This window comes from Penicillium odoratum (genome assembly GCF_028828045.1).
Source record: "Penicillium odoratum strain IBT 22623 chromosome Unknown utg000002l_segment0_segment0, whole genome shotgun sequence".
Classification (NCBI taxonomy): domain Eukaryota; kingdom Fungi; phylum Ascomycota; class Eurotiomycetes; order Eurotiales; family Aspergillaceae; genus Penicillium; species Penicillium odoratum.
In genome coordinates, this window is record NW_026643144.1 from 661,677 (window position 1) to 689,323 (window position 27,647).

Genomic DNA, 27,647 nt, shown 5'->3' on the forward strand with positions numbered 1-27,647 from the left:
TTATACGAAGCACGGAGGATGGGGAAGAGTGACCGGATGATGAAATTTGTACGGTCTGTAGCTTGGTTAACGCTCCACGACAGGTCTCGCGGAGACCGATAGGTAAGCACTACGGACGGTGCGGGAGGGTCTACTTTGACCTAATTTAGGTCATTATGGGATATAATCAGTACTGCTAGATAACCTATTTCTACGTTAAGGGTATCCGGTTCCACTGGTTAATGACCCATGTGAACAAAAACGGGTGCCAGGAAGCGATCAGAAGCTTTATCGCTTTCGCTATTCGCTGGCTAAATTTGCCGATTAAGGTGTTCCACTCTAATAATGAGAGATTAGTTAATAAGAGTATTCTACTACTAATTAAGCAGCTGGGGTGTGTTCACACGTTTATAGTCCCGTATACGCCTGAGATGAACGGTCCGGGTGAGTATGCTGGAGGTGTGATTATCCTTAGAGCGAGAGCGCTTCTAAAGGAAGGAAAACTACCCAATAAACTATGGCCAGAAGCAGTAAAAGCGGCAGTATACCTGCTGAACCGTACGCCTACGAGATTAGAAGATGGGACTTAGATAGTTCCATGGGATGAAGTACGGCGCTTTATTAGGTTTAACCAGGGTACCGAGGGTACTCCTATCAATACTCCTATAAAGACGTCGCTTGCGAATATCAAATTGTATGGATCACTTGTATACTGCAGGATCCCCAATATCCCGAAACTTGACAAAATAAAGTCACGAGCTGAGATAGGATATCTCGTTGGCTATGTGGCCTCGAATATCTAGTAAATCTGGATACCGCACCGTGGTCAGGTCAGGATGGTCCGAGACGCAGTTTTTGATGAAAACCGACGTTTTTTGGCAGAGAACCATGACCCGGATGAAGGGGTAAAGCTACCAGTTCTAGAGGACTATCCTCCCACAATCATAGAGGAAGGACTAGAGGTCGACTGTATTCGATAGGGTCTCGACAAATAGACTACTCGTACGAGTATTCCCGAGAGTACCCTAGAAGGGAGCTCTCCGGGACGGTCCTATAGAGCAAGAGATGCGGATGATATAGACGTCATACAGGATCAAGAATCTGGAGGATCTAGAGAACCACAGGAGACGATAATACCATACTCGGGATAAGATCAAGTTTTTATACACAAAACCCTAATTGATCATACCCCACCACCGGATTATCCAGTTAGAAGCAATTCTGCGGAAACTACTACTGATTAAGGGGTGAGGGATGATCCTAAGCGTCTCGCTCAGGACCATAATCAAATAGATCAGACGCCTGTTTCGCCAGTATCACTACGGGAACCGAGCCCGGAGGATCAACTCTAGGACTAATTACAGCTATCCCTATAGGAGAGCGTTAAGTAAGAGGATCGTACGACATCGGCCAAGAACGACTTGGCAGGGTCATTGCCTAAGGATTAAGATCGCGATTATGCAGCTGTGGATACCAGCAATATCATCCAGGGACCGAGGGTGCGAATATCGAGACGAGACCGAGACTACGCCTATAATACCATGTTTATCGATGACGACAACGGCGACGATACCACAACAACTACTTTATAAGCGTTTGCTACCGGTCTTCTAGTACCAAAACCGTCGCTACGGCAGCATTGAGATGACCTACTACCTCCACCACAACGATTCCGAGACGTCTGGAAATACCCATTGAGCGAAGGTTTTAGCCGAGCTATGAGGGTTGAATTAGACGGACTACAGGCTAAAGAGACGTACAAAGTCGTGGAAAGGCTAAAGGATCGTGGGATATAAGTACTGCCCCTCATGTGGGTATATGCTTATAAATTTGATCAAGATGGGTTCTTGATTAAGTGCAAAGCCAGGATCTGCGTACGTGGGGATCTCCAGACGATCTTAGACGCAGATAAGCGAGCTGCCACACTAGCAGCCAGAACTGCCCGTATGCTATTTGCCCTGAGCGCAGCGTACGACTTAGATATCCGACAGTGAGATGCGGTAAACGCTTTCCTAAACAGCAAGCTCCTAACAGAAGTATACACTCTGATGCCCGAGGGTTTTATGACTTAGGGCAAGTGCTGGAAGCTGCTACGGGCGCTGTACGGACTGAGAATTGCTCTACGACTTTGGCAGCGAGACGCAGCGCGTGTACTGAGAGAGCTTGGTTTATAATAGGTTGCCGAGGATCCGTGTGTTTTTGTTGGGGATGGGATTATCGTATTCTTCTACGTCGATGATATCCTAATCGCCGGCCACTATACTGCCCGCGAGCGTGCTCAGCAGCTAGAACGGGAACTCGAGAAGAATTGGCAGCTGACTGACCAAGGGGACGCTGAGTGGTTTCTAGGGATCAGAATCCTACGAAATCGCAAAGAGAGAAAGCTCTGGCTAGTGCAGGACAGCTATTTTGCTAGTGTTGCTGAGCGGTTTAACCTGGCTCACCGAGCTCCGGTCTGGACTCCGGGAACCACGGAGATCCTAGAGCCATACGACGGGCAAGCTATAGCCGAAAGCATCCACCAATATTAGCAGCGAGTGGGCTCAGTTTAATATGGTACCACGATTACCCACGCGGACGCAGCAAAGCGAGCGTCTATCTGCGCATAGTTCCTGACCAACCCTGGTCCGAAGCACCACTAAGCAATTGAGCGCTTAATCTGCTACCTCTATACCACACGGTTCTGGGCTATACAATACGGTCCAGTTGACAACGACAGCGAAGTGGTGAAGTTCTCATCAGATGCTTCGTATGGGGATATGGGTGACCGGACTAGCTCTGCAGGATATATTTGCCAGTTCTTCGGTGGACCGGTGGACTGGAGGGTAACTAAGCAGAAGACCGTGACCACGTCGACGATGGAGGCTGAGTTATTAGGCCTATCAGACGCAGGAAGGTCACTATAGTGGTGGGATCGTCTATTTGGAAGGATTGGTTTTAAATATCCGGAGGGTCTCATAATCGAGTATGACAACCGCCGTACGGTGGACTTGATCAACGCAGAGGATACCCTCTTCGATACTAAGCTCAGGCACGTTGATATTCACGGGCACTGGCTAAGACAAGAAGTCAAGGAAGGTAGGGTGCGGATCAAGTGGGTACTAACCGCGCAGATGCTCGCGGACGGACTCACCAAGATGCTACCGAGGCAGAAGCATGAAGCTTTTGTCAGGATGCTGGGATTGACGGACGTGCGTTATCTTATTGAGGAAGAAAAATAAGTCATACTTGCCTAATTAGTAAGTAGAGGCTGTTTTGAAAAGATCGCAGTTCTGAAGGAATTGTGTCTATTTTGTTGCTTCTGAGAAGCTTTGAATGATTCAAGTGACCATTTATGGCAACTGCGCAGCTTTGCCAGGACTGCCAAAGCTGAAGGGGTGTGTCGGAACAATGGATCATGTAATCAACTTTATTAGTCAGCGTACCACATGTTAAATTGCTGTGGTGGAGACTAGAGAAGACCAGACAAGTACACAGACGTGACCCATACCATTGGTACATGCTGTTCGACCCTGATTACGTGTTCAGAGACACCGACATTTCCGAGGGCCTCTTCCTCCTACAACTGCCTCACGAGAGTCAGTTGATGGCCTCTGCGGGTAGCTCGTCATCTCTCAGGCAGTCAAGTGTCAATTTTGTCCCTCCCACCTTCCCTCTGTATATAGAATCCACTACAATACAGACACATTGCCTCCCTTCAAGGGAGCGCGGGGGGAGCCTATCTGACGCCGCGGTCTACGACCGCAGCGACAGGTAACCCGTTGCGGCCAAACTAAACTCTTCTTGCTCCTCTTGACTGCGTGAGGTCACCAATAAATATAATACTATTAAATTTGTGACCTACTAAAATCACTCCCGTTTTTACTAATTTCACTCCCCGCCCAAAAAATTAAGTTACTTATGTTCATTGCGCTTGTCTACCCCTCTTTCACTTTGGTATATCGCAGACTTTTTGGATATATGTTCCCTTCTCCTTCTACCCATTTTTCTCCTCTTCTCTTTTCTCTATCTTTCATTCTACCATTTATGAATTTAGGGAGACCTTTGACTGTTAGATTAACATGGTATGAAAAAAGGTAGAATACTAAGTAGGAGACTAAGTAGGAGACTAAGTAGGCGATGTAGTAGGAGATAAGGTCTAAGACCTAGTGGGCTCTAAGTCTTTTATTAAATCTTCCTCCCTATACTAAAGGAAGTAGATAAAAAGATAATAAGATTAGATCAAATAGCGTTAAAAAGTAAAATTAATTCTTACTATTTGTCGGCAGCTGATCTGCTGTCCAGGGGAAGAAAGGGCTACATAGTAGCGTGGAAACAGAAGAAAGGGACAAGATCTGTATTCCGAGAGGTATGGAGGAGAGAAAGAGAAGAGAGAGAGAGAGAGATCTAGCTAAACACATGCACGCGCTGACAAACGGAGGGGGTCAGCTGACCCCATATACTCCAATACTATTGAATTTATTATATTATTACATATAGTAGCTAAACTTCATTCATCTCCACAGACTTAAGTAGGCAGAGGATAAATATAGTATCGAAGTCGCGGCAGAATACAGTCAAACCTCGCTTATAGCCCCCGCGGTATTACCACACCTTTCGCTTGGATGGATCCACTTTTATCCCTCTTTACATAGTAAATCTGACAATTTTGCATATTTCACCTCTGCAAAATTCGTTATCTCAACCCTGCTTACTAAGCTCTTTCGACCAATATAAATGCCTGAATTCGAGGATTCCGCCCCACCTACCCCTGAGGATCTACCCCCCTTCCATATTATCCGATCAACTATCAGAAAGTGTGCATTACTTTAGACAGGGTCGACCAGGCATATTAGATATACAGAAGTAAGTATTAAGGGTCTATTAGTCCGAAACTTATCCTAGTCCGATATAGTAAGCGTGTGCGGAGTGATTTCTACACAAATCTAAACACGAAATAGGTAAATCAAGTGTGGATAGTGATGTATATATCAGAGGCCGAAAAGCTGGATTTACCACCTCCTAAGATTCTATCAAATCCTACTGCGGTAAATCATCTCCAAGAGCTTTTGGTATATGCTGGTAATAAGAACCCAGCGTCTACGGAGGATATGGATATGCTGCACACCTTAATAAAGAATTTTGGCCGAATCCAGTTGCAGGAAAGTCGTCAGATGACCTTGGAGGAGATGGCATCTAAGCCTAAATAGGCAATAGGGGAAATACGTCATTGTTCACTTTTGCACTCCCTCACTTATGTGCACGATTTCCCTTGGATATCAGGGTGTGGTAATAGCGGGGGTTGACTGTAAATATAAGTCATTTAGTTCCAGGAAGGGGAGTGAAATTAGTAAAAGCGCGAGTGAATTTAGTAGGTCCCTTAACTTTTTAGGATCACAATTTCATATTTTCCTTACTACATTACTAGATAATTTTAGATATATCTTATATCAATCGTACCTTATTAAAAATATCTTTATACTCTAGGGGGCAAAAACTTATGTCCTCCCACTGTACATGTAGGTAATGCTTAGCGACAGGGCTCTGCGGAACAAGCAAGGGTCACACTATTTGGCGGATTTCGCTTAGACAATGATCCTTTACTCTAGTAGCTTCTGATTTGTCAAGGAAACCAAGCAGCTAAACCTTTGAAATTGCCCGCCGCCCCAGAAAATGAAATGAAATAAAATGGTTCCCTTTTTCCATAGCGCCTACCTAGGTGCCGGAGTTTCCGCATGAAATCCCGAACATGGAACTAGGCAGAGACTAAATCCACATGTTTCACCTTGTAACCCCTTTTATAATGACTTCGACGCGCATTCGGTTGGAAGGCTCCTCATTCATCTGCCCCTCTGGCTTCTTCCTTTGACTTTTTTTTTTCTACAAATCAAACTTCAAAATGTCACAGTCGGCATCAGACGCGTCTTGGCCAGCGGCTATTCCCGAGATCCACCTTCATCCGACGGATTTATCCCGAGATGAGCTGCCGGAAGAAGCGAAGGGATGGCTGCTATTCGTAAAGGGGATACCGCAGGAATGCTCTCGTATAAGCATCTGTAGTATTAAAAGGTACATAACTGCAGGAAGAAGGCCAGCCAGTCTCAACCCCAGAAGATGGCTACGTTAACGGCGAGCCCTAATTGAGAAATGGGCTACCGCTTGTTAGGAATTCCGCGAGGTCTGTACAGCCAGTTCTAAGGATTTTCCACCCTCTCTATCTTTCTTCGTCTTATATTTCTCGCTTCTATGACTTGAGGTCTAATTATAATTTATATTCTTACCATAGCCTTGCCCTAGTATATACCTCAGCTCTCGACTACCCGGCTTTATTACTCTCGCAGTAAGCCCCACGACCTAACAAGAGGTTCCTTTGTCTACCACCTATAGACTCGCAAACTCACCACCGGAACTACATCCATCTTATAAAGCTCCTTATTACACTATATATCTGTTTCCTTATTACACTATATATCTGTTAAGATAAATGGTATAGACGGCATCCTTTCGACGGGGCGGGGGCGGGCATGCACCGCGCTGCCACATTCCAGAGTTTCTTAACCTCGCGACGCCCATCACACTCAGCGATATCCTCTCCGAGCTGTACCTTGCCTCAGCGGATTTCCACGCTCTCTCGATGACCCGGAGTAGCACAGTAGTGTTCGCCGATGGGCCAGACTACACGTGGTACGTGATCAATTCGCCGGGGCTTGCCACGGGGCAAATTACCGTGGCTGAGTTTGGCTCTAACGGCAGCGTCCGCGATTCGACTATTCGTCGAGCCTGGAATATAGGTCAGATAATGTCCTTTGGTCAGAATTTGGGCCGGCGGGTCGTGGATTTAGCGATGTCGGCGATTAGGGGCCCGCCGCAGTATAACGAGCCGTAAGTTCTCTTCCCCATAATTGTAGCCCCATTTCCAGCTCCTAACGTGAATTTTCTGATGGAAATAGTTTGGACATGGACTTTCCTATTATTGAACTTTTGGAGTCAACAAGAAAGAGCAGCAAGTTCCTCTATGAGGGATACGGCTATATGGACCTGTGGGTGCGCATTATCGAGCAGAGTGCGCTTGGGTATCTGGACCTTGAGGCTCAGGGGCGAGAGTTGGAATCCAAGCTTGATAATCTGCGTAAAGTTGGGCTTTGATACTCACTTATGTGCGATACCCTGCGGTAGTCGGTCCTGACAGGTCTTGCATCTGACCATTCCATCTTCGAAGTTTTTATCAAAACAAGTACTTCTACCTGCATCCATGTATTAACGCTCGAGTATTGGCTTGGAGGACACTGATGAAGAGGACGAGTGCGAGGATGCAGAATTAAATATAGGAAAACGCCACAGTCAAAGCAAGACACAATTTGAACGCTGAATCGAAGGAAAAGACCTCGGGAGTAGCCTTTGAGGGACTGGTAGAGTGGGATCTTGCAAATAGGTTTGAAACTGATCAAGTACTTGGATATTATGATGGAGTCGAATCCGATCCTCATTGCGAGTTTGTCGTTTGTTCTCCTGATAGCCGACTACTGGCGTCAGTGCCTTACACTGGCCCAATAAGACTCTTGAATATTATGACTGAGGTTCCACAGGCATCGGTGCCCGGTGATTTCAGCTGGTTGGAAGGACACATTGCCATGGACAAGTTTTCGACATTTGACTGGCTACGCGAATTTGGATTCCCCGATAATTTTCCAGATTGGTCTCCATTCCCCCAAAATAAGACCTACACAGCTTCGCACCAGGACTATGAAAATGAACACTATAATTCGATGAAAGATCTTTTGCATATACCTAACCTTCAAAACGATATCCTGGAGCCTATGCGCGAGGCACTCCACAACGGAAGTGTGGAGATCAAACACATCGTCCTTGTCAAGTTGGAAAGCACTCGCCAAAATGTGTGGCCTTTCCGCTCTAGCTCCCACATCATGAACCACATCAAAGAGTCCTACAACGACGAGATCCCGGAGGAAATTAAGCGACACCTTCCCAAACTTACCCCCACCGCCCAAAGGTTGACCGGAGTTGAGACTGGCTTTGAAAATATCACCGATCCCCCAAAGCCTTATGGTGGCATCGGTCCCACCAATGCCTTTACAGCCCGCACATGTACCATGAAAAGTCTGACTGGCACCGTGTGTGGTGTCAGTGCTATGGCGGTCGAAGGTAACCTCGAATACTACCACGATTTCTACCAGCCCTGCTTGCCGCATATTCTCAAAGCAGTCAGCTATCAACCAAACATCAGCAGTGATGCAGATGATTGGACTTCATGGCCGTGGCAAACACAGTGGATGCAGTCGCATTACGGTACCTGGGATATGCAGTATAAGCATACTACAGCAATGGGGTTTCAGGATGTCATGGAATAGGAATTCATCAATGATGCTGGGGCAAATACATCCCCGAACAGAATGAGAAGGAGACAAATTATGGCCACGAAGACAAAGTTCTGAAAAAGTATTACTTCAAGCCTGGAGAATATGGAGGGATCCTCGATGGCTCATGGATTGGACGCAAAAAGGCAATAAACAACTACCTCAACACGATCATTTACCAGGATGAGTGGGTTGCTGATATGCTCGAGATTCTCGAAGAGGCCGGAATAGCTGATGAGACACTCTTGGTGATGGCCGGTGACCAGTAAGTCTCCAGCCTGCATCACACATGTGCGAGACTCCTCTAACAGCCCCAGCGGTATATCCCTTCCAAACGAAGGTGGTGTAACAGCCAACCACGATCCCCACGTCGGAGACTTTCACGTCCCATTATACTTCTCCCACCCTAAACTTCCCCAAATCGAAGTAACCAGTCCAGTCGTCTCAACACAAATACTACCCACAATCCTCGATCTCCTAATCGAATTATCCTCTCTTACTGGCGAGTCTCTACAGATAGTCAAGGACCTTCTTCCCCTATTTGAAGGCTAATCCATGCTCCGCCCGCTTATCCCAGAGCAAGATGGCAAGCGAGAATGGCACTTCTCCACCATGAACCCCGGCGGAACGTGGTTCTCCATGCGAGACGCTGTAAATCCGTACCGTTTGGTCGTCCCTCTTGTCGAAGATGCCCCGTGGCGATTTACTGATATTGTTACCGATCCATTCGAGCTCCACCCTGACGAAGAGCTAGACTATCTGAGCCTGTTTATGGATGTTGAGGCGCGGCATGGTGTTGATGCTTCAACTTGGCTCAATCAGGCGGCTCATGTGGCTTATTGGTGGATTCCGGAGAACCATCGTCGCTGGAAATATGAGGCTGAAGAAGAGGGTGATTAATGATTAGACGAGGTCTATTATGTGAGGCATTGAAGGATAGAGCACTCTCTGGTGATTGCCAAACACCCTAGAGGGTTGGCTCTTGCCTCCTAGTTCCTACATCTCGACGCATGTACAAATTTAAATATTTAAATTTTCAAGATTTAAGGTTGCTTTACCGTTTTATTTACTACCCTGGACTAGTTAGGCAAGCAGGGCAGAATACAAGTATTTAATACTAGGCGGTGCCAAAGGCGGTCAAGATTGTGCGTGCACGAGTACGGGCAAACTCGCGGGTAGATTTGCGGATAAAGGCGTGAGCGGTTATAGCCGCAGAGCCGCATTACTAGAGAAGTATACACCTCGAAAATGGTATATATCTTCAATTCTTTGGTCAAGAACCTTGGAAACATAAGCCACCGTCGCTAAATATTGTAGGACATAGTTCTAAGCATGTCTATCTGTTATCCATGGCATATTTCATTCCGCGTAACACGCCCAAACAAAACCTTGACCGCGTTTGGCTTTTCTTTCTTCCTCCCCCCGCCTCGCTTCGACACTCTTGTAATTCCGAATATCAAGGATTTGTATTGCGAGTAAGCTCTTGTTCCTCCGAGATGATCAGGTCTCCTTTTATACCAATCTAACGCGTCATCGACCAACCAGGTGAACCTTCTCTGCTCCTACGTAGGTATCAACGTGGGTTCTATCTCATCACGTGTCGTTTGATCCAACCAGTACGTATCGCCACAAGTTGACTCGAAAAAGGCTAACATGTATCAAGAAATGGCTCAATCATCGTCATTCCCACCACTCTTGCACACCCGGGATGGAAATCACCCCGGATGGTGGGCGACTGCTGCATCTCGCGGCTCGTGGAAAGCTGGCAGTCGTCTGATATACCAGTCAGACTCTCTTCTGTCCCAGCTGCACCAGCTCCCACCCGTTCGAGAACCTGCCACCCTCTTCCCAAGGGATGCAGCCAAGTTCTTCAACGCGGTTGGCAAAAGTCCCAGGAACGTTGAAGCACTTGTTGCCCAGGCAGTGGGGGTTCGCATGGATGCTGACCACCAGTGTCAATGTTGCAAGCATGGATATGGCGTATTTGCGTCTTGTGTCATTGTGCCCAGCCTGTCTGGTCTCATTCATGGCTGCGCAAATTGTCACTGGGCCAGAGGAAATAATAAGTCTTTTTGCAACTTCAGACTCGAGAAAGTTCCGCCCACTGCACCCATCGAGGAAAACATTTCGACGACTGAGCCCATCGATGAGGCTCCACTGCCTGCTCCCAGAACAGGCATTCAGGTCAAGGGAATGGCTCTTGAGAAGCTTCACAATGCAATGGAGAAGGAGTTGATGGCGATGAAATCTACTCAGCATGAGTTCTCGGCTGCGATGGACCACCACAACAGACGTCTGCAGGGAATCATGAACGTGCATAAGAAGCTTTTGAACGCAGCTGCCACGACTGAAGAGGAGGAAGTTGTTTGAGCAGCAAGCGTCGAGATTCACGGGCATCACATGTGGGAAACACGTATGCTGGAAAGATTTATCATGAGCATGTAATAAGCCATGTCAGCTATCGCAGTAGCTAGTCAACTGAATAAAAACCCAGCCACTCCAAGCAGCAAAACAAATGTAACTTGTCATGCAAGGAACTCGTCATCAAATCAGTTGATGTGTCGCTTCGATTGTTTGACATATAAGCCGTGAGGATATAGATATAATAATCTATATAAAAAATTTAAATATAGGAGAAAAACTCAAAACTCACCAGTCTACAGGATACTGTAAGTAAACTGGATAGGGGGACTGAGGAGTTAGAGATTAATTCATTCTTATCTGATTACAAGTCATGGGTTGTCTGAATCAGGCGGTGAGAAGCTTAGCGACATAATCTTCGGAATTACCCCCAAACCTCAGGCATTGACGATCCTGTATTCGGGGATTTTACCGCCAACATAAGCATCCTACTGATCATTGAAGCTTGAATTGAATGCTACAGATGCCTGATTCTCACCCCAAACTCTCTGGAATTGTAGACTGTACTTGCCCGATGAAGTATTGATTTAAACATTTACTGACTCGATACATAGTCCTCAGTTACCGAATACCGGGCCGATTACCTTTGGATCGGTGGATGAGATGCCGTTGTCGAAATTTAGTCCCATTTGACGCCACCTCGGAATCCGTCGTACTCCGTTACCTAGCTCCAAGCGCTCCAGCTAGTGGAATTTTCTCACCTCATTAGACTTTCCCCCTCTATCCCACGAAACCGACATATTTCACGTTTTCTTCTCCAGCAAACGTGGTCCAGCCTGCTATGTGCACTTGTACCTGGCTTCAAGAGCACTGGTAACCACTCCAGACATTTTCCAAAATATCGTGGGAGGCGCAAGCACGCTCTTCGCCTTGTCACAGCCTACCTCAAGCTTAGGATTCCAGTATCCCTTACCATGGATCCTTTCATAATCTCCCAATGCTGTGTCGCCGACGGCCCCGCTCTAGCCGCCAACAGCATCCCCGCTTTCTGGGCTGACCCGCACTGGGTCCTGGCCTGGCGCCATCGCACCCTCGAATACCACATTTCGCAGATAGCACTACGGTTCCCGCGCAACCTGCTCAACAACCGGGAGCGCTTTCGACATCAGAAAGCAGTGGATTTGGAGACGGGTCGCATACTCGGCTATGCCCGATGGTGCCTACCACCGTCTACTGAGATAAACGCAGACGATGATACGCTGGTATGGGCTGAGGCTCAGGTCCCGGCGGTTGAGCCTGAGAAGGAGGCTGAGATCAGGCGGATCGCTGAGACTGTTATCTGGGATCCTAACGGCGATGCCGATGAGCTAGGGGATCGAGTAACAGCGCTTAAGAAGGAGGTGACGCCACAGACACCGCATATCAGTAAGTGAAGCATCGATGTGAGATTCTGAAGGGTTATACTTGCACTGACCCACCATCGTAGGTCTGGAATATCTTGCTGTGCATCCGGACAACCAGCGCAAAGGAGTCGGGGCGGCATTGGTAAAGAGCGGGATGGACCAGGCCGACAAGCTGGGGTTAAACATTTTTGTCCACGCTCTCAAAGCAGGAGTTGAGCTGTATAAGCACATGGGATTTCGACTCCTGGCAGAGCTAGTCCAGGATGACTCTGCTTATGGTGGTAGTGGGGAGTATGGTGCATATTTCTTCATCTATGAGCCCGGATCAAGAACTGATTGTTCATGAATCTCGGTCTTCTGTTCACACTGGCCGTTATGCTTCTGCCGAGAGCGCCGATATTTCTGACAGACTTCCATTCAATTCTAAAAATGTAGGTTTAAGATGCAGACATGACGTACAAATTCAGACATAATAGGGACACGGAATTTTGCATTGCTGATAATCACAAGGGTTACCATTACTATGTTCAATGCTCGTTATTCATTCAATCCGAGATACCCATGCAAGAAATTTTTTCCTAGGACTCTGTCCATCATAAGACCGAACACAAAACTAGTAACCATTACGGCGGTACCTCGTGTAGGGCTCTGTTTTCACCTGTCCATACTTCATGAAGTGCTCTCTTAACTGCTCATCATAAGCACGCATCCCAGCGTCATCATGCATGCAAGGATTCACAAATTTAGAAATATCGCAGTTCCCACATTTAGCGACCTCAACATCTCCTTTCACAACGACACAGAGCCCCCAAGATCCATGGCCCTCCCGGCACTGTATGCATTCCCGCTCCGGGAGCTCCCCCACGACTTGAATAACGGCGGACTCGACATTGCGCTTGGATTGTCCGAGGCGGTCATTGAGTCGCCAACGGGACAATCGCTTGTTGGGGCGCATCAGAAGTTCTCGCTTCGCTGGCATTTGAACTAGAAATGGCAAAATCTGCCTCTTATTTTGGTGCCGGTTTTGGCGACTGACCAGGGGAGACGCAAGACTCTGGCGGCCGATTCTCCTGGGGGAACTTCTTTGGTTCCCAGAGGTTTTTCGGGGAGGTATTCGTCCTCATCCGGTATGTCGCTTCAGTGGTTTAGCATCTGAGTTGATTGTGCCGGGGGGGGGGACTAGTGGTACTTACTCAGAAGCGGTAGATTCCATGGCTGGAGACGTGGAGGCTGAAGACGCGAGCGGCGCGTCGGAGGCAGATCCCACTTTCCTGTTGCTTCATTAGACTTTGTCTGAAGTGACAATTGGGTAAAATGCGGGATTCAATTACTCGGACTGGAAATTGAGTAATGAAGATGGGAGAGAGTAGGTGTGGAAGAAAGGAAAGCAAAGAGTAGAGCGGACGTGTCTACACTCTCTCCAACTGCGAACCTACAAATCACTTCGAGGTAGCCTAGCGTTAAACCCATTTCTCTAACACATTATATAATGGTTCCTTTATTCATGGCCAAAAAGATATTGAACTAATCAAAGAATCGAAGTCCAACGAAATCCGCCCCATAAGTCTGCGAAACATCCGTATCAGCAGCATTACCAACAACAACCGTATTATTACCATCCTTCCACCCATCCACCAAGATCCCCAGAGTAGCGGTATCCCACCAACCCAAGCCCTCACTATAAAGCTCACTGTGTTTCCCAGAAAGCGGAACCTCAAGCCGAACAGCCTCGCCCCCGTTAACCGACAAAGTAATATTCCTCGAATTCGAACCCCACCCCCAGCTCGTCGAGAACGCGACATCATTGTTGATATAATCAATCTCGACATACTTTGATTCCGTCCCACTGGAGCTGGAAACTGTTGCGGGGATGTTGGCTGTTGCTGTGTTGACAGAGTTTAGCCAGCCGATTTTGTAGCCTACTGGGGCGCAGCCGGAGGTGCCGCATTGTTCAATTGCGGCGGATCCGGCTAGGGTGAACGAGGTGTTTCCTGCGTAGTATGTTCCTGCTGGGGAGATGATTGTTATGGAGTCGATCGTTGTTGCTGATACGATGCTTATGGTGTTTGTGGAGCCAGCTGTTAGGGCGATGGTTGATGTGATGGTTTTAGTTTTGGCTGGGACTGTGATTATTTTGGACGTTGTGTTGGTTGAGCTGCTGAGCCAGATGGTTGTGGCTTTTGACGAGGCGCTGGAGAACACGATGGACACGGTGTAGCTTGAACTTGTCGTATTGGCGTACACAGACTCAAAGGTTGTAATTGTGCTTTGATAATCAGTATCTGGGACCAGTACTGGACGAGCCACTTACCTTTTTCTTGTTCCGAAAAGACTCGTAGAATAAGTCCCAGCTGCAGTGGTGTCCGAAAGCTCAAGTAGCATAACACCATGTGCAGCTACAGAGCTCGAGTAAGAAGTCTTCACATCACTAGTGAAAGTTCCACCCCAGATATCCTTCACAGATGCAGATTGCAATCCAACATCGGGAAGATTCAAAGTCAAAGTCCTCTCCTCATCAAACCAATTAATAATTGCTGCAACAGTTCTCTCACCAGAAAGCAACCCACTCCAAACCTCATACCCATCATCACTCCACCTCCTCTTCAAACTAGCAGCAATGCCAAGATCATCCTGATTAAACCCGACAACATCCTCATTCAGAAGAATCTCCAACGAACTCTGCGCCATGGAGGTATACTCATCCTTCAGGGCACCGCCAATAACAAGCGGACTCTTAAGGATAGCCCACAACGAGAAATGCGTCTGTTCCTCGGCGGTCGTGAATATGTTGTTCCCCACCTCCAACATGTCGAGATCAGGCCATTGACCCGATGCAGCGAACGGCTGGCTAGGCACAGCCTGGTTGAGAATGCGGAAGATCGTCCGCCAAGCTGGGATTATATCGTTGCCGATTCTCCAGGTATTTCCTAGTGCCGGAGCCCAAAGCGCCGGGAAGTCGATGCCCCATTCACAGATCTGAAATAACATTGAGCGGGACTGGGCATCCAGCGCTTTCGTCATATTTGCATAGCGAAAACGAGGTGATTCAGTTGGGCTGTAATTTGTATTGGGATAGTCTTCCGATGCGTCAGAGTAGCAGTTGTCATCTAAGGACGTTAGGATTGAACATTGAAGCGTTGAATGTCCACGGGTGGAATACATTTGAGAGAATCGACATTCCACGAGATGAAAGTTGCGGCGTCCTGATCCTCATGCCCTGGGAATAATTAGTGACCAGCGTGGTATGATGAGGAGTGAGAGTGAACTCACCTAAACTTCCCGCCTGATCCTGTCCCTCACTACAGGTCTTTATCCCGGCATCCTCATAAACCCCAAACAGAAGGCCTAGGTTATGTAGATACTCACCAAGTGCCGGGAATCCACTCGGGAACAGAGTTGCATTCCAGGTCAACGACCCGTTAGCCAATCGGTCGGCGACTGTCCATCCACAATCCGTCGTAACATATGTGTATCCCAGATCCGCTAGACCAAGATCTACAAGAGCCTGTGCATTGGAGTGCACAATTGTCTCATTGGGAGAGCAGGAGTAATGGTTATAAGTATTCCACCTGCGAGCATTAGCCCCATTCTGTGCCTCAGTCCAATCCAATGACATACCCCATTGGTGGTGTCTTCGCAACTCCATTATCAGCTCGCCGGTGTGGCGCCGCGGCCACAAGACCTGACAACAACGATGCACTGAGAAGAGTCAACATCATGATAGTCCCTATTAAACCCAGTATCTATGGAAAGCCACATGTTTAAATATTGTTTCTTGAAATTGCCCGATCGCAAGGTTCGGGAATTTGCCTGATTAGGATGAGGAGAAGAGGAGAAATGCAGGTCAAAAGCCACTAATGCGACGATCCGGAGAAATAACGGAGCTTATTTATCCCAGCATAAAGTATATTCCAGCATAAATCATTCAATGAATTTGTGATAAAGGTAAAGTAATCATACACGAGAAAATTTTGGAAAGAAGCATGGGTCATCTTGTGCTGCTTGCTCAAGCAAAACCCAAGACACCCGAGAATATAACCATGGCGAGAACGCCCAGTCCCATCGCTGAAACATGTTGTCCGGAAGCTGCGTTCTTGGTAGAGGTGCTCGTCGACGTTGAGGTACTGGTCTTCGTACTGGTCTCCTTCGCTGTGGTAGTGGCCTTGGCAGTGGCAGTAGCATTCAACTTGTCGTTGCAGAATACGTCTTGGTAATTCTTTCCCTCGGTTTGCAGACAGACGAGGAGCTCATCAACAGTCTGCTCTTGGGCGAGACAGTAGATGCCGCAGTCGTTGTCATATTTCACGGGCTTGTCGCCTTTGCAACATGTGTCGAAAACTGACGTCATGTTGCCTGAGATGACAGCGGCACAGGCTGCGTCTGTAGTTGGGAGTTGGTAGACATTTGTGCAGGCTGTTGCGGTGGAAGCGAGGGAGGTTGTTGTTGTAGACATTTTTAGTTGATATGAGTAGATGGTGTGTTTGAGATGGATGATTTGCGTTGGATTCGAATGTTGAGGAAGTTTTGCTTTGGCTGTGTTGAAGGGAAATGAAGGATTAAATGTGCACAAAGAAGGTGAGACAAACGACGTCTCAACACGGAACATGACCAAACAAATGTGGGGGGACCCACTATGACTATAAAAAAACTCGATTTTTGGCTTTAGGCATCTGGAATAAAATAGAATAAAATGGAATCAACTGGATACATCAGATCCATTCCAGATTTTTGATGTATCAACTGCAAGATGAACGTTATTGCAGATCGGACACAATATTTGCAAGCCACAAAACACTATAAGAGCAACAATCAATTAGGATAAACCTTATATTCAATAAATGAGTGATCGATCAACTGCAGTAAGATTTATATAAGTAATCAAGGGTTGCACTCCTTGCCGGACGTAACTACTGTGTGGTAGGTGCTTCAGTAGTTTCAAAAACCTTCTCACTGTGTAAGGCGGCCTCCTTTTCGGACTCTTGAGTCTCGACACCAACAAGGGCAAGTAGGCCGATTTCACTTTCAATGCGGTGTTTGCGCTCAGCGTCTGCTGCAGCCATTCCTGTTGTACCGAATAACTCGTCCATCTCTTCCAGGGTACGGCCCCTAGTCTCGGGGACGAAGAAGATGACATAGAAAATACCGACAGTGGTGACGCATCCAAAGAAGATGAATGTACCGAGGGTGGAAGCCTTGACGAAGGGAGAAGTGGCGGTAGCGACCGCAAAATTGTTCAACTAAACCTGTTAGACCTGAGTTTTGCACCAGAATGGAGGACTTACCCAGTTACTGCTACCACCGATACTAACACCCTTAGCACGCATGCTCAATGGGAACACCTCTGATACCACAATCCATGCGACGGGTCCTATTTATGTTAGCCATCTATAGTAGGCATGTTAGGTGGAACATACCCCAAGAATAAGCGAAGTTGATCACAAAGATCCACACAAACACGATGGCTGTCCATCCGGCACCTTGGTGCTCCAGCCACCTGTTCTCGAACCCTCCAATAATACCCGCAACGATGAAGTGACAGATAGCCATTCCCGCGGCACCAGCAATGAGGATCTTCTTGCGACCAATTTGGTCCACCCATAGGACGGCAGGGATGGTGAAGAGGAACTCGACAATGCCGACCACGCCGGTCGCTAGGAGAGTGGTAGTATTTCCGGGAAGCTGCATATCTTTGAAGATAAATGGGCTGATCATATTAGTGAGGTTCATGAAAAGGTCAAGGCGACTCACGCGTAGTAGTTGATAGCGTTGATACCGTTCCATTGCTGGAAAACCATGATCATACACTAAAGAGTTAGTATTAGAGGTACATGCAGAATTGAGAACGTGAGACGTACAGCCACAGATGTTCGCTTGAACAAGGATTTGTTCGTGATCAGCGACATGTAGTCATTGAGACCCATCTTGAAGTTGCTTGAGAATGATCCGTCCTGCAAATGCGGGTACTTCTCCGCGGCAGTTTCTCTCTCAAAGAGGTATAAACTTTTGATTTCCAGGTGCTCGATCCGTACCAGCAAGTCATCGGTTGTGGTTCCGCGCAGACGAGCCAGAGTCTGTAGGCACTCCTCCTCACGACCGGTGTTCATCAGATGACGGGGTGATTGGGGCATGAAGAGCATCATGCCAATTGCCAGGACGACGGCTGGTAGAATCTGAATGCAGATAGGAATCAACCAAGCAGCCCTGGACTGACCGTCCCCTGTGCCGCCGATATAGTTCGTTCCGTATCCGATCTATTGATGTTAGAGCAGACCACGCCAGGAAGAGCTTCAACATACCCAGAAAGATACCATGATACCAAATGTGATGGCCAGTTGTTGCACGGCGACAAGCGATCCACGGATTTCTGGAGGTGCCTAGTCCTGTCAGTCTGTTCTACTATGGGTCGGCGTGTCTGCTTACCAACTCAGCGTTGTACAGCGGCACAACCATACTCAAACTACCAACACCCAAACCTGTGACGAAACGACCCGCAAAAACAAAATCTTTATTCTGTGTACATGCTTGCACAATCACACCAACGCAGAAAACAATCACAGCAACCAAGACGGTCAACCGGCGACCGAGTTTATCGGCCAAATATCCATTGGCAAGTGTTCCCACCCACGCACCGAGTTCGAGAATCGACGTCAACATACCCTGCTGGATACTAGTTGTGGCGGCATATCCATCCGTCTGGACTTGTCAGCACGTCAATCACAGACAGACACGGAAACTTAGCACATACGGCATCCTGAAAAGATTTCATAGCCAAGACCTGTGCGAACATTCCCTGGTTGTCTAATCCGGTCAGTTCCCTCTCCTCTCCCTTTGGATCATCTAACTTACATCCATAAACCAAACCACCCAGCGATGCGAACAATCCAATCAAAGAAGTCTTCTTATTACTGAGTAGTCCCCAGATTCCACCTTTGCCCGCGAGCTCGGCGCGCTTGGCCGAGATGGCCGTCTCACCAGGAAGAGGACCCATGACGAAGAATAAACTGGAGATTTGATGCGATGGAATCAGGGATCAGCAGTATTTATTGCAGTCAGCTTCCATGGCTAATTTCCCCGACTTTATCCCCACGGGGACATCTAGTCTCCACAACCCGTGGCCTGGTCAGGTAGGAAAGAAGGAAATGATCATCGGCAGTGGCTGCGGTTGTGGCATGCTATTTAGCCGGTGAACTTTGGATAAATACATCTTTGGGAATATTCTTGATTCGAGATTGTTTCATTAACTAGTTGACAATTTTGCTCTTCTCAGATCTGGCTCATGATCACCTCGAGTTTTTTACTCAGTGTTGAGTCTGGACTGAATCTGTCTTGAAGGGTGTCGCGTTGATTGGCTACATTGACCCACTAACTCCGCAGTCAAACCCCCCTGGGGACCCCGCGCTTCAATTGTCTGCTGTCTGCAACCTGTCGCTACAAGCCTGGTCGTACAAGTAAAACTTACAAAATTAATATAACTTCCAGGAACTCCAATCTAGAATCTTGATCTAGCTGTTCCCCACTGATCACAAACAGAAATGCAGAGCATTAATCGAACGAATATCCGAACCCCACATCGACAAACGGAACTAGCCGCTTACAAGTTTCTCCTCTTTCATCCGGTAAGCCGACTAATTTAGCCTGTAAGTTCCCTGCAGACACGCCACCACGCCTCATCCGTTACCGTTACCTTGAGCAGACCTTTGCCCTTCCAGCAACTATCAGCCGGACCCGTAGCCGGGATGCCTGTCACAGTTGGATAAAGTGGATTTGAATTTTGCCTTTCTGGGGTATTAGCCGTCTTCTTGTTCGCCATCGGACCATGCTTGACTGGCAAAGATTTCTCGGAGATTTCGGCCTAAGCAAGGATTGCGGGTTTCTTGGATTGTGGAACTCGGAGTATACGTATGCATGGCATCTACCGAACTTCACCGGGGCTTAGCCGACCATTCCTAGTTCTATGTGTTGCATGATCGCAGCAGTCCTGAGAAGTATGCTTGGCTGATATCAGGTCTGCCAGGGTTACTGGTATAGATTCAGTTTTTTTGAAATTCATCACATTCAATGTTCGACTAGCAAAAATAACCCCATCTATTGCCTAGATCTAATCCTTAAGTGCCTGCTCCGCCGCAACACATTTGCGAATCTCCTTAGCCAGTCTATCCCTAGCCCGCTTCTCATTCCGATCCATTCCCCCATTAGCCAGCTTCGGTAACACGCGCAAAGAATTCGCATGATCAACCGCAAACTCAGGACCCTGAAGTCCAAGTTCCCGAGCATACTCAATTGCAAACTGCAAAATACCTACCCCAACTCCAAACCCACGATACTTCTGCAAAACAGTCCAAGCACGAATAACCATCTTCTGAGTCCGTAGCCCACATTCCAAAGGAAAAGGACAAGACTCTTCTCCATGCTCATCCTCCATGACCGTAACAACAGAATCAATATCAACTTCTACAACCCGCATAACCAGCGTGGCGATAACACGGCCGTTGAACCGTGACACAATCACTTTATCCTGCATCCAGCCTTTCTCCGAACACTCCCTCCGTAGATCAATCTCGCTTTCTGTACCGGAGCTGTATTCCTCCCATGCCTGTCCCATCACACCCACCCCTGTACCGGTACCGGTAATATTATTCATCTTAGTCTCTTTCTTCTTCAATCCCCTCTTCGCTCCACACCAAGCTAATGCTTTCTCAACATGGCCCCCAGGAACCCGGAACCAGATCCCCTGACAAAGAGCCCACTGCAACGGCGCAAGAACCTCCTGCTCAGTGAAATTCTCAACCCACTTCACTCCAAATAACCAAGACCATCTCCCCACTCTTTCTGCTTCATCGAGGTATCCACCCGTCCACATCTTGATCGCGCTTAACGTGAAAATCACACCGCAGATCCAGAGGATAAGGACGAGGATCCAGTCTGCGGGCGTGATCCAGAGAACGCGGTAGAGGTATTCGAAGACGAGGATGAGGATAGCCCAGTAAAATTGGTTGTGGAGGATGGATTTGGAGGCGAGTTGGCGCTGTTGGGCGATTGAGTCGGCGATTAGGTGCAGGGAGCAGATGAGGTCTTGTTGTGTTGCTGCGGGCGTTGTTTCGAGGAGGCCTTCGGAGCAGAGGTCTGAGGATAATGATGAGGGTGTGTCTGGGGGAGTTGGGGCTTTGTCTCGGAGGGACGGGCTTGAGGTGGAGGCGTTGCTTTTTGTTGAGCGGCAGCTGGTGCTGATGCTAGCGCTGGAGCTTGGATTGGAGGAAGCTGAGGTAGAGGCTGAGGTTGAGCTTCCAGACGGGGTCGGTTCATCGTAGGGTGCCTCAAAGGTGGCCATGCCAGGGATTGAGTCAGGCTCCTGCGCAGGAACTTGGCCGATAGCTTCCTCTTCAAGGGTGCTGTTCTCTAAGGTATTGACTTCGCGTATCTCGTCTTCTGTCGAGCTGTTGTCCGTGTTCCTTTTTATCGCACTGTCTGAAGTATCAAACGGGTTAATACTCTCCGGCTTAGTCTTTGTTTTCTCGTCTTCAGTTGCACTGTTGCCTAGTGTGCTGTTTTCTATCGCACTGCCGTCTGGAGTTTCACTTTGCGGAGTGCTGTTGTCTGGCGTGATGCTTGGCGCACCCTCGTCTTGGTTTTCGCCGTTCTTACCGTCTCTGTCGCTATCACTATCACTGTCCTTGTCTGGGTTGTTGCTCTCTGGGTTTTTGCTTTTCGGCCCATCAATGTCAGGAGTACTCTCAACTCTAGTCAAAACCCCACCAGAGGACTCTGAATCGGAATCGTCTTGATCAGAAGCCTTCCACTCAAAAGCGCATTTCATGGCTGCTGATATCTGCTAATCGTGCTGATCAGACTGAGCAGAGTAGGTATTTATCTGTAGCGAAGCTCAGCTCTGCAAGCAATAAACATCTCTTTGTTCAAACAGATGCAAGCTGACTCACGATCCTTGTTTATTAAAGAAAGTCGTGGCAATACCAAAGAAAGAAAACGATGACAAAGAAAGCGAAATAAAGAACGATCAGATTGAAGAGAATTGTGATTGGTTCAGCGTGTTGAATTTCGTGAGACATGATGGATATCGCTATGACTTGTTACCTTGGATGGCTGAAACATGTTTAGAACCACTGAGCTTGTTCACAGAATTCTGATCTAAAGTTTTTCTTCCTTATCCTCATTCAGAATTGGCTCCTTTCTAGGTTTGGATCAGAAATTTATAGAGTTTGACAGAAAGTTCATGAATTACCCGACTTGTCGCATGTCATATCCATCAAAGGAATTTAATTGAAAGTCAGATCAGCTATTAGAACATATATCTCTGAATCCAGATAGCTATTGGACCAGGAAAAGGTAAGAAACATGATATCAAGTTAAAATACGAAAATAAGAGAACCATAAAGCCTCGGAAACAGCGACTTGTTCTTCATTCTGTGTCAGCCACTTAAATTGTGTGAGACTCCTACTGAGTGTGAGTAACCACACTAGGGACAGCGGCCATTTTCTCCTGCTTATGATTCTCGGGCACATGCTCATGGGTAAGACGATCGTCAGGGTCCTCACCAGCAAGACTCTCCAAACTCTGGCGCTTGGTCTCAGGAATAAGCAGGGTGGTAAAAATACCACAAAGCATGAACAATGCGAAGATCTGCATAACGTGGTTAAGCCACGGGCCACTGGTGTCACCCTTGGCAGTACCCTTGTTCACCAGAGGACCAAAGACACATTGTGCGATGATAGCACCGATCTTGCCGGAGGCGGCACTGATACCATGAGAGGTGGATCGGTATCGGGTGGGGAAGCACTCTCCAGGCACAATGAAGGTTGTCGCATTGGGGCCAAAGTTGAAGAAGAACTGTGCGAATACGTAAAGGGCCATGAGACCTCCGTGAGAGCTTTTCAAGAGGTGGTAAGCGAATCCGATGATGATGAACAGGATTGTAAGAATGATGAAGCCGGCCAGTTGGATTGACTTGCGCCCGATCGTGTCGACCGTGGCGACCGTAACCCAGTAACCTGGGATAGCACCACAGACGACGAGGATCAGGTTACCGATGGCGTTGCGATAGAAAACCTCATAAACATTGTGTCCACCCGTCCATCCGATCGCGCCCAGGATGATGGAGTTATTCAAGCCGAGTCCGTAGAAAGCTGAAGGGTTAGCGATGTGAATAGATCGAGAGGGGGCACGTACCAACGTCAAGAAAGAACCAGGAGCCGGCTGTGCCGAGAAGGACTTTTCCGTTCTTCCAGGTTGCGAAGTGACGATAGAAATCGGCCAAGCTGGCCTTGGGAACCATGAGCTCGGTGCTTTCATTGCGGAGAACAGTAATACGGCGAATCTCATCCGGGTGGCCCTCACTTTCTCCCTTGATGTAAGCGCGTATATCCGAATCACCCTTCATAACGTCGCGGTTGACATCGAAGGTGTAGCGAGGTGTCTCGGGGACAGTCAGTCGGAAGTAAAGAGCAGCACATGCAGGGACGGCACCCATTAAAGCCACATTTTGTCCGCAGCAAGTTGACAGTCTCCGCTACAATGGGCAACATCCTTTGCGCTTTGGAGAGACTCTTTGAAGCCCGCTATGACGATCAAGGCGATGATGGCAGCGGTAAACTGACCGATACCCTGCATAGCGAAAACGGATCCCATCACGGCACCACGCCATTTAGTGGTTGCGAATCTGTTGGTCAGTGATGATCTTACTGTGGGTCGGTTGACTTACTCCGAAGTAATAACAGAGGATAGCGGATAATCACCACCAATGCCAATGCCTATGACAACACGCCAGAAGACGATCAACCCAGTAATGGAGATAGCGCGGGAAGCGGCCGAGAGCGACTGAGCCAAAGTAGCAAGAATGATGATCATGAGTTCGAAACCGTACATGCGCTTGCGACCAATGCGATCGGCTAACCATCCGAAGAAGAGTTGACCGATGACAGTACCACCCGAGGTTGCGACTTTGATGGCAGTATCGGAGCCGGAGGGGATTTTACCGGGGTTGGTAGCGGCGGTCTGCCAGTAAACGACACCAAGCATGCTGACACAGAGATTGATAGCGAAGATGTCGTAGGAGTCGGTGAAGAAGCCCACACCGGCAACGACGACAGCACGAACATGGCGCCATCCAAACTTAGCATTGTCGATCTCGCTCAGGGCTCGACGGCGCGCTTCCTTGGGGTCAAAATAGGAGAGGTCACTGTCATCGTTGATATCTCTCTCTTCATCGTGAATACGGGCAGAAATAGGCACCTGAGCAGAAGCCATTTTGACCAGATCAAAACACGAAATTTGATAAAGAGAGCTGAATATGAGAAGCCGAGGATGAGAAGATGAGAAGATGAGAAGATGAGAAGATGAGAAGATGAGAAGATGAGAAGATGAGAAGATGAGAAGGGTAAAGAAAGGAGACGCAGAAGCACAAATACCACGAGGAGCTTTGGAGTGAGCGTGGTAATTGTTACACTTATTCATGGACGGCTCAAGCATACCCTGTCGTATACTATAGATCATACTATGAAGAAAGTACTACAATGCCATTTTTATTCAGGCACGGCATGTTTCCAAAATATAAATTCAACCAATGAGAGAGCCTCATTCATGCACATGGCAACTCGTTCTTTCCCCAAACTTCCGGGGGTTTATGGTTGATAATTAACTGCCTTCATCATGACACTCCCTCAACCTTTCCACTGTTCCTGAATTATTCTCATTCTAATCTTGATTCCCACATAATTGTAAATATCCAACTCTGATGATATATCGCCTGGACATCATATATGGAAAGAGCATTCGTAGAGAGCTAACGACACAGTCAAACTATTTAATACATCATCATGAACCATAATCGCCAACCGATGTAATCCCGACATCACAGTAACGTCGATCACTCGAGCCACTCTCAGCCACTTGTGGCGATACCAAACTCGATATATGCACCGTTCACCACCATGTTTCAGCAATCGGGGAGGTAGGGGAATTTAACATAAAACGTCAAAATCACAATCGAATTACAAACAAAAGTACCAAGTCCTCAAGTTCGCGCAACACGAAACGTCAAACATCAACATACATCATGGGTCCTCCTAACAGTCCTGCTAGTCCCCGTAGCTTCCCAGGGTGAGTTCATTTCTATGCAGACTGGTACAGAGTGTATACTGATTTGTATTCACAGAACTACATATGACCCGCGCGTTTTCAATCCCAACTCATCCAATAGACAACATGATATCGATCTATTCGATTATCTCCGTCATGAGCAGTTGAATGATAGCATGCGTGGTCTAAGCTTGCTTGATCTCCAGAACCTTAATCCTGGTGTTGTTGATGCACACAGGATTGTGATTGTGGAGACTATGGGTATTTAGTCAACAGGGACTATGGCGGCTCAGACTGCGCAGTTGTTACCCATGCATATACACGATCTTTATGATAGTTATGACACCAATTCACTCTTTAATGACTAAATGTCATGCCTATGTGTACATTCGAGGACAGGCTCATCTATAAATCACAATCTTGCTAGTCTATTAATATGTGACAAAGAAACCCCCAGGTGCCATTACCTGAGGTCCAGGGCTTGGAACCTAGAGGAACACCAATATTTACTCATAGCCCCCGCTTCATCTTCCACCGCATAATAAGCGTAGCAACGGGGAAGAATGCGAGCGAAACGGCAATCCAAATGAACAAAACCCCGAAATCCAGCCCAATCCTCGAATGAGTCCCGAACAAAATAGTCCTCAGCGCCTCCACAACTACCAAAAGTTAGCATCAAGAGTTGAACAGCACTTGAAGGGAAAACTCACTCCGATGCAACGGCCAAGCATAGCCCCAGCGATAAAAGGTTGACGCCAAATCCAACGGATAAAAGCCCGTAGCAACATTCGTAATAACCCAGAAAATCAAGAAGAACGAACTCCAAGGGAATCCTAGCACCATCGCCATATTCTCACAAGGGATTCCCAGAGCTGTCATCCCCACCCAATTCAACATCCAGAAAACCACAAACGAGCCATGCCCGTACGCATTTGGGTTATTTGCAGATACAGTGTCCGGTGCCGGGGAATTGGAGAAGGGGATTTGAAAAGCGAGGGAAACGAGAGAGTAGAAGAGTGAAAGGAAGAAGTATGCTGTTATACTGCTTAAAACGCGCCAGAGAAGCCAATGTGGGATTTTGAGAGGGGGGTGGCCTTCTGGTTTGATGAATTGGGCATGAACGGGCATTAGGAAGGGGAAGTTGAAGAATGAGATGATTATGAGGTAGATGAGGCCTATTGAGACGGCCGGGGCGGCGACGGCGGGCGTGAAGGGGCGGAGATCTATGTTTGTGAATCCGATGGCGGGGTTTATGGTTTGTGGCGGGATTGTGGATAGGTTTGTGTTTGTGGAGAGGAGGGAGCTGGTCCACTGCGGGCCGAAGGATGATAGGATCAGGGATTGGAGGATTGTTAGGTCGGGGAGGATGTAGTTGTAATATGTTCCTTCGTCGCGGGCGGAGATAATTATTGTTTGGAGGGCGCCTGTTGGGTCGTAGGTTTTGTTGTTTGTGGTCATTGCGGCGCGGAGGAGGGAGGTGGCGTTTGGGTTGATTATGACGGCGGCGTAGGCGTGTTCGTCGTAGACTGCTTGGCGGACTGCCCAAGGGTCATAGTTGAAGTCTGCGGCGGATTTGAAGTGGTAGCCTAGGTGGAGGCTGGATGAGGATTCGTATTCCTTGGTCACGTTGATGACGGCTGGTCCGACGACGGTGTCGTTGGTGAGGTATGGCTCGACTTGGCCGTCGAAGTCGACGACCCAAACATGGAGGTTGGGGTATTTGGCTTCGGTGGTAAATTGGGAGCCCCAGAAGATAGAGAGGACACCCAAGACGAAGACGCACAGGATGAAAACTAGTTTGTTAGCATTTTTTTTCGTTGGTGGTCGGGTACTCACCTGTTCGAGCATATTGATAGAACACGCGCTTCCGCACTTCATTCAATGAAGGGTCGAAGAATCCAACGGGTGCCGGTGGACCAGTCTGCTTTCTATCCGATCTTGCCTCTTCAGTTTCAGCCGACATGATGAGGTGTGATAGACATTATTGAGACAAGCGAAAGTTTGTGGTTAAATAAACAGCTCGTCCAGCTACCACCGCGACCTGGTTCCGTCGGGTAATTCGGAGATTGATCATTTTGGGTAATTCGAGCTATCTCCGAGGACCGCGATGAAAATCTAATCGGCCAATATTGAAGAAACGGTACATCCATCGGTAATAAGGAGGTGTTGAGGATAAATACAATGCCGAAGTAATATTTAGTTTGTCTGCTGATTGGAATGTGTAGTCTTTTCCCAATCCGGCGGGTCGCTGGACTGGGTAGCACGACTTTGTATGAACTACAGTATCAACTTATACATTGGAACATTTCTGACATCTATACCACCTATTCTCCAATTGGTCAAGATCAATATGTAGGGACGGGAACAAGTAATTAGCGTGTCAGGTCTCATCTCTTTCGACTCGCCGTATCAAAGGTGTAGACTCACCAACTATGTCATGGCAGTAGAGTGGCAATCGCT

The 27,647-nt window shown here is 47.7% G+C and overlaps 15 protein-coding genes across 15 annotated transcripts; 8 read left to right on the plus strand and 7 right to left on the minus strand.

Moving 5' to 3' along the window:
• Positions 1-410: 410 nt before the first annotated feature.
• N7520_002280 (uncharacterized protein) lies at positions 411-888 on the plus strand (the record flags this gene model as incomplete). Its single annotated transcript, XM_057136215.1, has 3 exons — positions 411-521; positions 556-572; positions 783-888. 3 exons carry the CDS (start codon positions 411-413, stop codon positions 886-888), a joined length of 234 nt encoding a protein of 77 aa, XP_056998901.1.
• An 899-nt stretch (positions 889-1,787) lies between these two features.
• On the plus strand, positions 1,788-2,510 carry N7520_002281 (uncharacterized protein; the record flags this gene model as incomplete). The annotated part of the gene is made up of 2 exons (XM_057136216.1): positions 1,788-1,857; positions 2,308-2,510. 2 exons carry the CDS (start codon positions 1,788-1,790, stop codon positions 2,508-2,510), a joined length of 273 nt encoding a protein of 90 aa, XP_056998902.1.
• Positions 2,511-2,532: 22 nt separating this feature from the next.
• N7520_002282 (Ty1/Copia family ribonuclease HI) lies at positions 2,533-3,200 on the plus strand (the record flags this gene model as incomplete). Its single annotated transcript, XM_057136217.1, has 3 exons — positions 2,533-2,587; positions 2,623-2,875; positions 2,909-3,200. 3 exons carry the CDS (start codon positions 2,533-2,535, stop codon positions 3,198-3,200), a joined length of 600 nt encoding a protein of 199 aa, XP_056998903.1.
• A 3,392-nt stretch (positions 3,201-6,592) lies between these two features.
• On the plus strand, positions 6,593-7,104 carry N7520_002283 (uncharacterized protein; the record flags this gene model as incomplete). The annotated part of the gene is made up of 2 exons (XM_057136218.1): positions 6,593-6,840; positions 6,909-7,104. The coding sequence occupies 2 exons, from the start codon at positions 6,593-6,595 to the stop codon at positions 7,102-7,104; spliced, it is 444 nt and encodes a 147-aa protein (XP_056998904.1).
• Positions 7,105-7,526: 422 nt separating this feature from the next.
• Positions 7,527-9,233, plus strand: N7520_002284 (uncharacterized protein; the record flags this gene model as incomplete). Its single annotated transcript, XM_057136219.1, has 4 exons — positions 7,527-8,315; positions 8,369-8,598; positions 8,651-8,835; positions 8,911-9,233. 4 exons carry the CDS (start codon positions 7,527-7,529, stop codon positions 9,231-9,233), a joined length of 1,527 nt encoding a protein of 508 aa, XP_056998905.1.
• A 765-nt stretch (positions 9,234-9,998) lies between these two features.
• Positions 9,999-10,703, plus strand: N7520_002285 (DUF3716 domain-containing protein; the record flags this gene model as incomplete). The annotated part of the gene is made up of 1 exon (XM_057136220.1): positions 9,999-10,703. One exon carries the CDS (start codon positions 9,999-10,001, stop codon positions 10,701-10,703), a length of 705 nt encoding a protein of 234 aa, XP_056998906.1.
• A 965-nt stretch (positions 10,704-11,668) lies between these two features.
• N7520_002286 (Acyl-CoA N-acyltransferase) lies at positions 11,669-12,443 on the plus strand (the record flags this gene model as incomplete). The annotated part of the gene is made up of 2 exons (XM_057136221.1): positions 11,669-12,119; positions 12,181-12,443. 2 exons carry the CDS (start codon positions 11,669-11,671, stop codon positions 12,441-12,443), a joined length of 714 nt encoding a protein of 237 aa, XP_056998907.1.
• Positions 12,444-12,710: 267 nt separating this feature from the next.
• On the minus strand, positions 12,711-13,076 carry N7520_002287 (DUF3716 domain-containing protein; the record flags this gene model as incomplete). Its single annotated transcript, XM_057136222.1, has 1 exon — positions 12,711-13,076. The coding sequence occupies one exon, from the start codon at positions 13,074-13,076 to the stop codon at positions 12,711-12,713; it is 366 nt and encodes a 121-aa protein (XP_056998908.1).
• Positions 13,077-13,621: 545 nt separating this feature from the next.
• Positions 13,622-15,816, minus strand: N7520_002288 (alpha-galactosidase D; the record flags this gene model as incomplete). Its single annotated transcript, XM_057136223.1, has 4 exons — positions 13,622-14,363; positions 14,409-15,204; positions 15,368-15,666; positions 15,716-15,816. 4 exons carry the CDS (start codon positions 15,814-15,816, stop codon positions 13,622-13,624), a joined length of 1,938 nt encoding a protein of 645 aa, XP_056998909.1.
• A 287-nt stretch (positions 15,817-16,103) lies between these two features.
• Positions 16,104-16,550, minus strand: N7520_002289 (uncharacterized protein; the record flags this gene model as incomplete). Its single annotated transcript, XM_057136224.1, has 1 exon — positions 16,104-16,550. The coding sequence occupies one exon, from the start codon at positions 16,548-16,550 to the stop codon at positions 16,104-16,106; it is 447 nt and encodes a 148-aa protein (XP_056998910.1).
• Positions 16,551-17,004: 454 nt separating this feature from the next.
• Positions 17,005-19,085, minus strand: N7520_002290 (uncharacterized protein; the record flags this gene model as incomplete). Its single annotated transcript, XM_057136225.1, has 9 exons — positions 17,005-17,334; positions 17,380-17,465; positions 17,512-17,801; positions 17,846-17,901; positions 17,953-18,348; positions 18,394-18,471; positions 18,518-18,790; positions 18,843-18,895; positions 18,944-19,085. The coding sequence occupies 9 exons, from the start codon at positions 19,083-19,085 to the stop codon at positions 17,005-17,007; spliced, it is 1,704 nt and encodes a 567-aa protein (XP_056998911.1).
• Positions 19,086-20,195: 1,110 nt separating this feature from the next.
• Positions 20,196-21,911, minus strand: N7520_002291 (uncharacterized protein; the record flags this gene model as incomplete). Its single annotated transcript, XM_057136226.1, has 1 exon — positions 20,196-21,911. One exon carries the CDS (start codon positions 21,909-21,911, stop codon positions 20,196-20,198), a length of 1,716 nt encoding a protein of 571 aa, XP_056998912.1.
• A 636-nt stretch (positions 21,912-22,547) lies between these two features.
• phoD (phosphate:H+ symporter) lies at positions 22,548-24,356 on the minus strand (the record flags this gene model as incomplete). The annotated part of the gene is made up of 4 exons (XM_057136227.1): positions 22,548-23,236; positions 23,280-23,619; positions 23,676-23,769; positions 23,812-24,356. The coding sequence occupies 4 exons, from the start codon at positions 24,354-24,356 to the stop codon at positions 22,548-22,550; spliced, it is 1,668 nt and encodes a 555-aa protein (XP_056998913.1).
• Positions 24,357-25,164: 808 nt separating this feature from the next.
• N7520_002293 (uncharacterized protein) lies at positions 25,165-25,456 on the plus strand (the record flags this gene model as incomplete). The annotated part of the gene is made up of 2 exons (XM_057136228.1): positions 25,165-25,208; positions 25,309-25,456. 2 exons carry the CDS (start codon positions 25,165-25,167, stop codon positions 25,454-25,456), a joined length of 192 nt encoding a protein of 63 aa, XP_056998914.1.
• Positions 25,457-25,697: 241 nt separating this feature from the next.
• Positions 25,698-27,150, minus strand: N7520_002294 (SNG1 family protein; the record flags this gene model as incomplete). The annotated part of the gene is made up of 3 exons (XM_057136229.1): positions 25,698-25,846; positions 25,898-26,980; positions 27,024-27,150. The coding sequence occupies 3 exons, from the start codon at positions 27,148-27,150 to the stop codon at positions 25,698-25,700; spliced, it is 1,359 nt and encodes a 452-aa protein (XP_056998915.1).
• Positions 27,151-27,647: the final 497 nt, after the last annotated feature.